Source organism: Quercus suber, unplaced genomic scaffold, assembly GCF_002906115.3.
Source record: "Quercus suber isolate HL8 unplaced genomic scaffold, Cork oak 2.0 scaffold_4, whole genome shotgun sequence".
NCBI classification, from domain to species: Eukaryota; Viridiplantae; Streptophyta; class Magnoliopsida; order Fagales; family Fagaceae; genus Quercus; species Quercus suber.
Window position 1 is genome coordinate 2877971 of NW_027069470.1, and position 14079 is coordinate 2892049.

Here is a 14079-nt window from a genome sequence, read left to right on the forward strand (position 1 = left end):
CATTTTTCTCAACTGTTTTAGGGACTAACTGTTGGTTTTAGGAACCAAATTTGTCAATTTTGACTCTTTCACCTTTTCACTGGTGTGAGATCTTTCTTCATTGGCCGTAGGATAGGAGCTTGAATTTTAACACGAACTTAAACTCTCCATCAAAAGAAGTCTGCTAAGTGCTAAGCCGCTTGATGTTTTTTTGGTTGTGATATTTTGATCTTCTGCGCTGGACAAGATTTTCTAGAATGGAAGAACAAAGCAGTACATGCTACATGCTTTCATGGTCCCATGCACTAGGTCACTGCACTCAGGTAACCAAATCTAGATCTATTGCTAACTTGCGAGCTCGTTCTTTATTTATACAATTAATTAGAAAAAAAAAATCATTTTCTTTGAGTTTTTGATTACTGATTACATATCATATTCCCCATGTTATTACTTAGCCCTAAGGTATTAATTTAAGAATTATTTTTAGAAACATTTTATGAAAAAAATAATAAATTAATTAATTTTTCTGACAGCTTTTATATTTTCCATGAAAATAGCATTAAAAATTGGGAAATGTTAACGAGTGCCGTTGGGGTATTGGTTAAGAATTCATTTTAAGAAAGTTTTGATATCACTTTTATGGAAAATGAAAAAAACTGTCAAAACATTAATTGTTTTTTTTTTCCCATAAAAACTTTATTTAATTGGATTATTAACCAATATCCTACGACACTCGTTAACATGACCCTTAAAAATTTTACCAATATAATTTGTTGATAATTACCATAAGGCCACCCGGTAACATGATTCTATTACTTACTAGATATTTGACGCACACCATTCCAAATTCAGGCATAAATATTTGGAAGACTGCATTTGATAGAATAAAACATGGTGAAGACTGTTGGGTGGTAGTTACAAATTTTGATGAAAAGGATAGCGCCACTTAAAAGCATTTGAGTTATTGAAACCACCTAACTCATACAAAAAGAATGGATAAGAATGCGCCACTTTGCCGCTTGTAGTCGAAGAGAGATACCTACCACCACAAAGAATGAGCCCCTCTATCTACCTCCTAAAAATTAAAAGGGTAATGTTAAAATATCGGGCATTAGATTAAGAATTATTTTTAAAATTATTTTATGAGAAAATATTAAAATAATTAATTTTTTAAACAATTTTTTATATTTTTTATGAAACTTTCTTAATATGATTTATTAACAAATATTCCCAGATCCCGTTAACATAACCAAAATTAAAATTTAAATATAATTAATAAAATATTCTAGTTGTAAAAATATAGGGCTTGCCTTAAAAAATTTTAGTACCAACATATTTTAAGTGAACCAATTGCAAGCATGGATATGGAAAACAAGTTAACTCAAACGTGGCAGTGGCAGTGGCAGTGTGGCACCACTTATTTTCATATATTTATCGGTTTGGTATGGAGGAAAACATCGAAGGCTGCAAAGGCCTCATTGGTTCAGACACAAGGATCGTCAAATTTAACAAACTACAGGGTGTGACCAGCAAATTAAGATTGCTTGACTAACAAACAAACCAAAGGCAAAGTAAAGAGACACGGGTATAGTAGTAGTCTAAGCAAAGATATCCTCAATGGGCTTGCCCTCCAATTTGGCTTTCTCCAAATCCTGCAACTGTTGCTCCTTGGCCAGTTTCTTTAGCCTGGCAAGCTCAAGGTCCTTACTCATCTTCCTCCGGTACATCTCTGCAAAAGTAATGGGCTCCTCTAGCACTGACTTCTCTCCCTCTCTGATCTTCAGAGGGTACACTGTTGCCTCTGGTGCTGGGTTCTGGAAAGTGGCTATGGACAATCGGCTACTGTTTGAGTTCACCACTGCTTGGTGATCAGCATTCTTGAACCTCCCATTACTCAGATACTGTTTCAGAAATAATCCAAGTGAATTTAATCAATTACTTGGCTAGCTGGCTAGCACAAAATTACACCGTTTATTTCGTCAATTTCATGGTTCAAATTTTATGTTAAAAATGTAAAGATTATTAAATGATGTGACAGTTTGTTTATATTGAGGGTCACGTTTGAAATGGAGAAAATCTTGTTCCAAATATTGAAAAATATTACTAGAGATTTAAAAGTAGAGAGCTTACGTGACCATGATCACCGAGATTGACCACAAAAGCTCCTTCAACAGGTTGAACAGTGATCCATGATTTTCCACCATCTCTAGTAGCTTGGAGGCCTCCAACCTGATCCTGAAGCAAGAGAGTGATGGTACCAGGGTCGGTGTGACGCTTGAGTCCGAGTGTGAGGTCAGGTTGTGGACATTTTGGATAGTAATTAACTACAACCTTTTGGTCCATGTCCACACATGCTTTAGTCAAAGCCTCCTTCTCCAAACCCATGGCTTCAGATAAGACCTCCAAGAGCTTGCATGCTAATCCCATTAATTTCTCACTGTATTGCTCTGTCACTGCTCTCCACCCCTCTGGCTTGTCTGGCCACCTTGAATAGTCTCGGGTCCTTAGTGGGTATGAAAAATATGTCACAATTTCACGCCAATCTTGCACTGCTTCTCCCTGCAATAAAAATAATCATCTTCATTGACATTGAGCTTCATGGGCAAGATGACCTTATAGGTCCTTTTTTTTCTTTTTCTTTTTTTGAGAAATTATAGGTCCTTTTGGTTGAAAAAACTTTGAAGGATAATAAGGACCTTTAATTGGAAACACGGTCTAACACAATTTTTTTTTTTTTTTTTTTTTTATAGAAAAATATATATTACCTTTAACATGAACGAAATGTGACTGTTGGCTATTTACATTAAGACAAAATCATGTAAATTATCAAAAATAAAACAAAAACAAAATTAGGTATAACCCCCATCCTACATGTGTCGGTAAAGGGCAGACATCACAAATATCAAAGGCACTGGTCTATGCGTTTAATGGGCCAAACTTATCCGTCGCCATCGCGAACATAAAATTGTTGATTACATCGATTGCACATAAAAAAAAAAAAAAGTTGTTAAATTGGTAAATAACAATTTTTTTTTTTTAATGTGAATCAATCGCCGACTTGAAAAGTTTCTGATTGACTGTTAGTTGTGAACAAAAAGGGTTGCAATGAAAACGTGTAAAAAACTATCAGAAGGGTCATGGAGTTTGTGATTGAACATGAATTTGAAAGGCCAAAAAAAAAAAAAAAGGGGTTTGGAGCTTTACTTGTAGGTGGCTGGACACGATGAAGCCACCTTTCTTGCCACCGGACATGTCAAAGCGAAGCTTTTCCTCAGGAGGCAAAGCAAAGAACTCTCGGGCAAGGCTTGTCATGTCTGATACGAGATTGGTATCAACACCATGGTCAACGACCTGAAAAACACCCCAGTCCTCACAAGCCTCAACGATTTTCTTACAAATCTCAGCTCTCCTACCATGAATTTCATCAATACCAGCAAGCGAGATGATTGGAATTTCGCTGCTGAATTTGTTGTATGCAACTTTAGGACGCTCATCTTCGTCCCTAACGAAGCTAGACTGAAGGGTCTTCTCCCCTGCTAGAGCTGTGAGAGTAGTAGGAGCCATTGTAGAAGGCGGATCGATGTGAGCTTGTTTTGTTTATTTCTTTGGTTCCTCAAAACTTTGTGGTTTGATTAAATTTCTGGTATGAACGGAATAAAGTAGTACTATGTGTGTATGGAGTGAGTAGCAATATGATGCGAAATAGGTGGGTTTGTTCTTGTGGTTGCAAGGTGATGTGATATTTAAAGCTAAGCGAAGGTCTCGGACTCTCGGGGGAGTGGCAGCTTCAACTACCACTTATGCTCGTGGCTACTTACCTTCCTCACACTATTTTGTATCTAGTTACCTACCCATCGGTATTATTAATTTATTAGGTCACCCTACTATCATTTTCCTCAATTTTTTTTTTTTATATATGTATGGGCAGTGTTTATTGCACAAATTGCACGCATTGCCCAAAAATACAATTAAAGTTACTAAAATTTTTAGTGTATTTTTGCAGTGTACGTGTACAATATATTTTTAGTGTATGTAATGATAGTACGCAAAACCCATGCAGTAAAATTGTAAAAAGTTGTAATATGATGTTAGACATACTATTGATTTTACTATATAGGACCTACAAACTAATATAAGATCGATAATTAAAATACAATTGCAGTGTCCCTAGTATTATTCAATTTGAAGTGTGCTTTTAGGATCAGCTTATTTAGTTTTTTGCTAAATATGTGCTATAATATACCGATACTTTATAAAAGTAAAAAAAAAAAAAAATTGAGGGGACAAAGTTTAACTACAAAATTGGTTGCAACTTTGGGTTACAACCTCACTCAATATCTTTTGGGTAAAAACTATTGGATTACATCTTCTTTTTATATCTTTTATAATTGCAAAATTTCTAGAAAATTAAATATCAATAGCTATGTCATTAATAAATTATTTAAATTGCAAGTTTTTATAGTTTAAAATTATGCAAAAAATATAAGTTTATAGATCATATAGTAAATAATATCTAATCGATACAAAATTTGACATGTGTACTAAGAGCGTAAAAAACATACAATCCAATGGTTAAATTTTCAAAATATTTAGTATTGTTTATTTTATTGAGTGAAATTGTAACCTTAGGCTACAACCAATTTTGTAGCTAAAATTTGTCCAAATTGAGGTTTTAAAAAGCTGAATAGAAAAGCTAGTCAAATAAGCTAGATACAAGGAACACTAAATTTCATCAATTAAATTCATTGCTACTTTGTTTGTAAACTTTATGTAGTAAATTTTGTAGTAACGGACCGTTAACACCATTGTTTTACCTCAGATCTCTTATTCAATTATTAAAAAAAAATACCATTTAAGCTAATTAAAACCCACCTGTTAACACCATTTTATTGTCTACTATTTATACTTTTACAGCTTCACACTGGGTATAAAAAAATTTGTGAACAAATTATGACTTTATTTTCTCCTGTTTTTTAACATTACGCCCCCAAACTGTTTTGTTTCTAGAAACCTACCTACCCCTTTTGTTTCTAGAAACCTGCCCTTTAATATTAGGACTTCGGAGCCCTATCACTCCTCTTGTTTAGATTGAGATTTGGTGCAATGGAGGAGAATTGAGATTTGGTGCAATAGCCCTCTATTGCACCATGCAATACCACTTTTGATGGCCAAGATTAAAAGTTTAAAAAATTACTTTTTATCATACCTTGCATAAAAAATTTCAACTTTTAACATTTTCACCGCTTTATTTTTCACAACTCTTTTCTCTTACAATTATGTGATGCACCTGATCCAAATCCTCTTCCTCATTTCTTCCCTACTAATGCTTTGGTCTTTTAGAGTTGTTTTGTACTTTACTTTTTTATAGGATACTTTATTTTTTCTTGAATAGTTTAGTTTTGTACTTTTTTTTTTTTTTATTTGTTTATGGGAGAAAAACTTTATTGAGGAAACAAAGAACTATATAAAGAGGAGCCAGCCTCAGCCCTGATAACTTCATCAAAACAGAGAGGGTAGCCACCAAAACAAAAGAACCAAAATACTTACAGCATAAGGACCATTTAGTGGTGGCTCCAGGAATTTTTTTCAAGGTGATCATTAAAAAACTTAAACTTAATGAAATTAAAAAAAAAAATTGAATATATTGACATAAAAAAAAACACGCAAATACATAAAATTTTAAATTTTCCATTCACAAGTTTTTATATTTTGAAATCGCTATATGATAGCTTCACTATCAATATTGCTATTAGTTACATCGTTTTCAATTAAGACAACCAAACAGTCATTAAACTACTACTTTCAATTACCAACATATTGCCTAAATAAGTAATAATATAAACACTTATAATAAAAAGTAACAATATAAACAAAATGCTTTTTTTTTTTTTATATGTATCACGTAAATCCAACAAATTCGACTAAAAACTAAAGCAAGCACTAACAAACTAGCTATTTGAAAAATGTGCATTTTTTTAAAAAATAGTGATTTAAAAATATGCCCTTTAAAAATAAAATTTAAAAATCACAATTAAACGTTTGATTTGAGCTTTTAGGCTAATTTTTTTGTTTGGGCAATTTTTGAGAAGTGCTACATTCATAACATTTTTGCTACATTTTTACAACAAAGCCTAAATAGTAAGTTTTTACTGGTTCTAATTTGAATCTACCATTGAAATTTTTTTTTTTCCACTAGTAACAACCTGCTACTTCGTATTTATAATGAAAGTGTTGTGAAAATATTATGAATATAGTATTTCTCGCAATTTTTTTTTTCAACATTCAGCGAACTAAAATTTGGAAGAGGTTAAATTGTATTTTTTAATGAGCTCAAATTTTTATTAGAGTGGCCAAGTTTTTTTTTTTTTTTTTTGGGTGGTCAATGAGTCAATGACTCACATTAATTTAAAATTTAATTTTTTTTAAAGATAATTAAAATATGAACAGTCTTTTTTTTGGGGGGGGGGGGGTGGGATTCATTCGCAACAATCTAAAAAAACGAATATATTCAACCAAACGGCTCTACAAACTGAGATACACAGTCACAAATGCACACAAATGAATCTCTCACAAAACCATATCATTGTGTAAAACTGCTTAAATGTACACAGAAAGTATTGAGCAAATAAATAAGCATATATTCTAACTACAACTACAGATTAACATAGAACATGCGCACCTGCACACATCATATACTTCATGCACTAATATTCATGTACATACATTGGTGTCCACAGATTTGCTTATAAGTAAAGATATATAGAAAGTTGAATGACATTACCAGAACGAGGGCAAGGTGCTTATTCTCCTCCTCCAACATCTCGGTCTGAGCAATGTCCAGTTAACAAAGTTAATTAAGGTCACGGAAAGAAAAAAATTATAATAATAAAACTCATATACTTATATATAGGAACATTGAAAAGTTCTTTTGCATTGCTTAACATTTTTTTTTTTAGATGAGGAAGTAAAGCATAACTTAGTTCATCAATCTACCAAATTATCAAAAAAGCTCAAATCTTTAGACTTTGATATACTTCCTTACTCTTTCAAGTGAAAAAAAAAAAATAGTCCTTTTGCATTGCTTTAACAATTTTTAAAGATAAAATATAGGCCAATAGTTATGATATTCCTATTACATTACTCATGAGTAACAAAAGAAATCAATCAAGCAAGGCACTATGGTTCTGTCTACACGTACATTTCTTGTAGCAATATTCAAGTACTCCATCTGCAAAAAACAAAAAAATTGTAAGTTAAATCTTCTCTTGGATGCCTATTAAGATCCTCATTCACACACACACACACACACACACAAATTAATATTTGGATACTAACCTGCATTTCTCGGATACTTGAGAGCCCATTTTCAAGGGCTTCCTCTAAGAGAATAAGCTCTTTTGGGTTCAGAGATGTGATATCCTCTCCCTTCAAGTGCCTGCAACATATACTTCCATCTACATAAGAGAGAGAGAGAGAGAGAGAGAGAGAGAGGGAGAAGCAAAGAAACCAAATATCCAATATATACCTGAGCTCAACCTGCATGTTGTCGTTCTCTTTCTTGATTCTTTCAATTTCATTGCTGAGGTTCTGAGTTTATCATAGTCGGAAACCCTAACAGTTAGTTTATCTCAACAACAACAACCAAAAAAAAAAAAAAAGTAAATATACAAATCCATGATGGGTCAGACTTTAATCAGCAGATCTGTTAGTTAAACTAAATTTCTAATTGCAGATCTGTTAGTAGAGGTTGTGTATTAATTTGCCGTTTACTATGCTTTTAGTCAAGAAACTATCAGACAAAGACATAGATCTTGTCAAAGGAAAGACATTTATTATACTTATTTGCTTATAACTACCAACCATTCAGGTGTTTCAATTTTTGCAAGGAAAAGGAAGGGAGGGAATAATGTTTTGTTACCAGATCTGTTCATAGATGTTACAATTCATGTAGTTTTAGTTTTCTTTCTCTATGAAAAAAACAATAGAATATTTTGAAAGCAAAGAGAGAGAAAAAGAGGGACTATATACATCCCATTTGTAGATCTGTTCATAGAATTCATAGTTCATGTTTCTTAACATATTTTTAGCTAAAAAAAAATCATGTCACAAAGCAAGAACTACCAGATGCTTTTACAGTAAAAATTTGACAGAAAAAGTTGAACAATATCAAGCACAAAAAGAGAGAGAGACTATTCATAATATGAAAACCCACCTCATGCTTAGCATCCCACAACTTCTTACCAGACTGCTTGTGGTACTTGTCCAAGATGTCAGTTAGCCTTCACCATCAAAAATAAAAATTTCCCACATATTAGAAAACAAAGAGAATCACAGATCAATAACTAGCCAAGAACCCTACTGAGACTATATATAATAATATATATGAAGAAGAGGAGGTTATTAACAAAGAGAAGTATATATTATATACATACGTAGTTGAAGGGCTACAGTAATCATGCATCTTTCCATTGGTACCAAAGATAACAAGGGAAACTTGAGCATCACATAGAACAGTGATCTCCTTAGCCTTCTTTATGATCCCACTTCTTCTCTTTGAATAGGTCACCTGCCTGTTGTTTGTGTTCTCAATCCTCTTGATCTCAATCTTGCCTCTCCCCATCTCTCACAAACTTTCTTCTCCTACTTTTCTTATTCTTCTCTTCTTGTTGTTCTTTGTTTGTTGAAATGGAATGAAGGAAAGAGGAAGAGGTAGTGGGATTTAATAAAGAGACAGGAAAGCATTAGAAGAGCAATATTTCTAATTTGGGTTAGAGGGTAAAAGACTTTCTAAGTGGCACAGAAAGGAAGGATTTGTTTATGGGTTGGTGACAAAGCCAAGCCAACTGCTTTTACTGATGTCTAATTTGGCTTTGTAGTTTTTGTTGCAACCTCTTATTAACCATTGGTTTCTTTCTGTATCTTTCCCTCTCTCTCTCTTTGTGACTGATATTAATTTGATGGTTTATTAGGGTTTCACTTGAACTTAAAAACTCTATGACTATGACTGATAATTAGCTTGGTGAACTTTTTATGGGTTTTAATTCAAGCTCAAGTGTGTCAAAATTGTGTCTAAGACTAGGACTAGTTTATGTTTGATACGTAGAATGTGGATGGTGCATGAGTACTAGACACGTGTTAATTTTTCTTTAAGGCCTTGTACTTTGTGATGGTCTTGTCTGGGGTTTGAGTGATGGAACCAAATATGGTATAATAATCAGATCAAAACCATCAAATCAAATTCAATGAATTTCTTTTTTCTTTTGTAAATAATAGTAGGTGGTAGAAGAAGGGTCAAAAAGGAAAAGTAAACAATGCGTTCTTTATATGCAAACCCCTACAGCAAAGGGAAGAATAAGATTTTCTGAAGTGTCAAGGTCATCGAAGTGCCGTAGGAAGCTCTGATTGGGTCTTTGATACGGTTTGGACAGGCCTTTTTTCTTCTTTTTTTTTTTTTTTTGAGAAACGTTTGGACAAGCCATTTGATTGGTGACTACCTGAGCAAGGCTTTGACATGTGAAGACTGAAGACAATGGATTTGAACAACGACTCATAAAAAATATATATATAAATAAAGGATTTTTGAACAATGTGAAACCCTAAGTAATACTTGGAAATTGATGAAACCAACACCTCTTCTATTTCCCAATCAAAGCAATAACCAAAAAATAATTATGTGTATGAACAGAGTTTAATTCCAAATCGATTTAAGAAAAAATTATTCATGCTTATGACAATATGATTCCAATAACTATCCACTTTAATACATGTGGATGATTTTACATATGAATTACCTTAAAGTGTGTTAGGAATACTAAAAAATTTACAATATAAATTGTACAAGATGTGTCTTCAATCACAAAATGTGACTTCAATTATATTCATTACCATATCAATTTGTAAAATTTTTATATTAAGTAAATTATAAATATATGGTAGTTTTAGTATTTCCTTTGTCATATGGGTTGGAGGAGATTCTTCCAAACTGTTTGATGGAAAACATAGTTCAATCCCTACAAAAATAATTATTATCATCATTAATCTTATAGATGTAATACTAACAGTAATGAACCAAACATTGAGAATACATTGTATCGAGCCACATCATCACAGGCATATAACTTTGATGACGGCCAGTTAAAGAATACAACCTCACGATCTCTCGACCTACTTCAACCTGAAATCAAGGAGCAGTATAAATGCATGAGCAAGCTCGTAGGTTAAAGCCCAATTAATGAGTCGAGTAGAAGGGATGAGCTATCAGAAACTGAATTTGGTAAAAATGATTTCTCAGTGTTATTAATTATTGAGCAGGGCTTTATATACAATCTGATTTCACCCCTAAACCCATAAACTAAATTAACTAACCTGAAAGCAGAAATAACAAAAACTCACGTGTAGCACATGTGTACACTAAGCTCTATTTACATTTATATTAAAACTATATGTCGTTATTGTTTTACAGGACTGTCATTTTTCTTCTCTATTCCTTTTTGATTTACTTTGTGTATTCTGCAGCTGGTAGCAGCTTTCACAACATCTTATTGAGCAACACCTTCATGTTTATCTTGAATCACAACTTGACTTGATTGTCTTGTGGCAGATTTCTGACCTTGATACTCCCCCTCAAGATGGGCTAATGATTGGTGAATATTGATTAGTCCTATCTTGGATAAGAGTTCAATAAACTGCTTAAAATTCAAGGCCTTTATATGTAAATGAGTTAGTTGACATTAACTCTTCACATGAATCAACTTAATCACCTTACCTTGCACCTTATCTCTCACCACATGACAGTCTATTTCAATATGCTTAGTTCTCTCATGAAAAATTGGGTTGGAACCTATGTGGAGAGCTTATTGACTATCACAAAATAATAAGGCTTCTTTCCTATGATCTACTTGAATATCCCTCAACAAGAAAAGGATCCAAACAATCTCACAAGTGGCCACTGTCATGGCCCTATATTCTAGCTTCAGCAAAAGACCTAGAGACAATAAACCGTTTCTTAGACTTCCAAGAAACCAAAGAGTCTCTAATGAATATGTAGTACCCTATGACAAACCTTCTTGTATCTGGACATGATGCCCAATCTGAATCAGTGAATCCTTTTACATGCAATTTTGACCTTGCAAAGAATAAAACACCCTTTCCAGGTTCATTTTTTAAATACTGTAGAACCTTAAGAGCTATTGACTCAACTTGTGAACTGCATAAGTGATGTATGGTCTGGTAATTGTCAGGATCAACAATCTCTCAACCAACCTTCTGTATTTGCTTGGATCATTGAGCAAAACCCCTTCATACTTACTAAGCTTTAAGTTTTGTTCCATATGCACCTTTGCAAGCTTACAACCAAGCAAACTAGAATCTTCCAAAAGTTCTTAAGTGTTTTTTTTTTTTTTTTACAAAGACTTATACCCTTTTCTATCCTTGTCACTTCTAATTCAAGAAAGTACTTTAATTCACCCAAATCCTTCAGCTTAAACTTCTGATCCAACAGTACTTTAAATTGATCAACTTGATCTTTATCATTGCTTGCTATTAGAACATCATCCACATAGGCCAACAAAGCAATGAATGATGCACCTTGTTGTCTAGTGAACAAAGAATAATCTGACCTAGACTAATTGAACCCATTGAACCAATGTGGTAGAGAACTTTGGAAACCGCTATCTAAAAGCCTGCTTGAGACCATAGAGAGACTTATTAAGTTTACAAACTAGCTCCCCCTTGCTGTGAAAGCCTGGTGGAAGAGCCATATACACCTCTTAATGTTAATATCTGTAAAATAAGATTGAATGACAAAGATTTGTCTAAATTATATTTGTTGTGTATAGAACTTTTACATTGGTTTGAATATATAGATGCTGTTACAATGACCCTAGACAAAAATATTGACAGCCTAATCCCATAATTGCAGCTAGACAGAATAGTAACAGCTACCAAATCCCATAATTACAGCTGATTGGAAACCCCTTAATTGAGCTAATTGGGATTCCCTTAATTGTCTCTAAAAATCTCCATGAAGAAGCATCGTTCACATCAAGTTGGCTAGGAAATCAGCCTTTCACAGCAGTCACTGCAAGTAAAGTCTTCACAGACACCATCTTGGCAACAGGGGAGAAGGTTTCAATGTAGTTCAAGCCTTATTTCTAAGTAAAACCCTTTGCAACTAACCTAGCCTTGTATCTTTCAATAGAGCCATCAGATTTATACTTGATTCTATACACCTACTTGCACCCTATAGGCTTTTTGTTGGGTGGAAGAGTAGTCAAGGACCAGGCTTTGTTAGCCTATAATGATGCAATCTTAGCATCCAAGGCTTTTTACCATTTATGGTCATTGACTGCTTGGGAATAGTATTTAGGTTTTGTGATGGTGGAAATAGAACAACAAAATGTTTTGTATGCAGGTGACAGATTTTCTCCATGGTGCAAGAACAGAGGATCATTTGGATTGTATGAGTCTTGTGAGGAAGAATGAGGTTCAGAGGAAGAAGCACTTGCTGTGGTGGCCATTGATGAGCTTCAAGATCCTTGAAATAAGCAAAGATAAACAAAAGACAAAGAACAAAGAAGACGAAATCAATTCAATTCCCAAATTCGATTGAAAAACCCTAAAGTTTCAGGCTCTGATACCATATTAGAAACTGAATTTGGTAAAAATGATTTCTCAGTGTTATTAATTATTGAGCAAGGCTTTATATACCACCTGATTTCACCCCTAAACCCAAAAACTAAATTAACTAACCTGAAAGCGGAAATAATAAACACTCACACGTGTGGCACGTGTGCACACTAAGCTCTATTTATTCAAATGAAAATCACTACACTCTCACTAATTTGATTCACTAGAATATTCCATTAACTTAAGCATTGGAACGATTAGGCCGATACCCATCTGAGCTCTATTATGTTTTTCAATGCAATGACAAAATCGATCGATAATCTAATCTATTGATTTCATCAATTCTCATACCTGCTGGAATGTCCTGATTATATACATTTTATATCACACAAAAGTTGATTCCTTAGTACGTATAAGTTATGATGGTTATGTTCAAAAAGGATTTTTAAAATTAAAGGTTACTGCCTTTCCTATGCTTTGAGCTCATGAAGCCATGCTTCAAGCTTGCTAGCGAAAAGATTTGAAAATAGGAATCTTTTTATGGTAAAAGACTAAAAGTCACTTTATATGGGTTTGATATATTATCTTCTATAAATAGCCGTTCTTTCAATGCTGGTTAAATGTTAAATAGAAAAAGTAAGGTTTTAAAAGTAAGAAAAAATGGAGTTCAAATATTTTGTCTCATTTTTCCTGCTTCACTCTATATTGCACAAATAAAAACTAGCCACATGTTCACCTAATTAATTAAATACTACAATTATTGACTTATTAATACTAATGACAATATTAGGTGAATATGTGGCAAGTTTTTATTTGTGGAGTATAGAGTGGAGCAAAAAAAGTGGGACAGAAGATTTGAACTCAAAAAATCAGGTTTTAAAAAGTTATATATAAAAATTAAAAGCAAAAAAACTAGCTTATAAGCCAATGTCAAATGAATAGTTAGTCAAAAATCTCAAGTTCCTTTCATTACAGTAATTTTGAACAAGTTCGATCTTAGTCAAAATATCAATTTTTTTGGGAAAAAATATATCCATAGTTTGGGACATGGCATTTACTTGCGATTCCTCTTTATTATTTTTAATTTTTGCCTCCGAGACGGTTTAGTAGATATATGATTTATGTTTTACTGTTTGTTTCTATTTCAGTTGTAATGGGGAAAATGGCTAAATTAATACCATTTATTTTTGAAGTATGTAGCAAAACAACCAACTTTTCAAAGTATCGATCAAGATATCCATGTTTTGGAACTTAATATTGTTGATGTCGAGTTTTAAAACTATAAGATTTAATTTGTTACAAAACCCCAACTTCAAGATTTCATATGTAATTTTTCGTAAGTTATTTAAACCCCTTTTATTTTTTCTAAACACATAAAAAATGGCAAGTCATATATTTGAAAGGTTTAAATTTTATCAAGATTGTGATAAAATGTTGAGATGCAATTATGGTGGTTATAGTGCTAAATTGTTA

The 14079-nt window shown here is 33.0% G+C and overlaps 2 protein-coding genes across 2 annotated transcripts; both read right to left on the reverse strand.

Annotated features, from left to right (window-relative positions):
* Positions 1-1357: 1357 nt before the first annotated feature.
* LOC112035407 (naringenin,2-oxoglutarate 3-dioxygenase) lies at positions 1358-3707 on the reverse strand. The gene is made up of 3 exons (XM_024068240.2): positions 3184-3707; positions 2110-2538; positions 1358-1880 (listed from the first exon to the last, which is right to left on the reverse strand). Exons 1-3 carry the CDS (start codon positions 3541-3543, stop codon positions 1578-1580), a joined length of 1092 nt encoding a protein of 363 aa, XP_023924008.1. The 5' UTR covers positions 3544-3707; the 3' UTR covers positions 1358-1577.
* Positions 3708-6631: 2924 nt separating this feature from the next.
* LOC111999287 (agamous-like MADS-box protein MADS9) lies at positions 6632-8891 on the reverse strand. Its single transcript, XM_065770377.1, has 7 exons — positions 8412-8891; positions 8192-8258; positions 7505-7566; positions 7315-7414; positions 7178-7207; positions 6761-6805; positions 6632-6658 (listed from the first exon to the last, which is right to left on the reverse strand). Exons 1-7 carry the CDS (start codon positions 8597-8599, stop codon positions 6632-6634), a joined length of 519 nt encoding a protein of 172 aa, XP_065626449.1. The 5' UTR covers positions 8600-8891.
* Positions 8892-14079: the final 5188 nt, after the last annotated feature.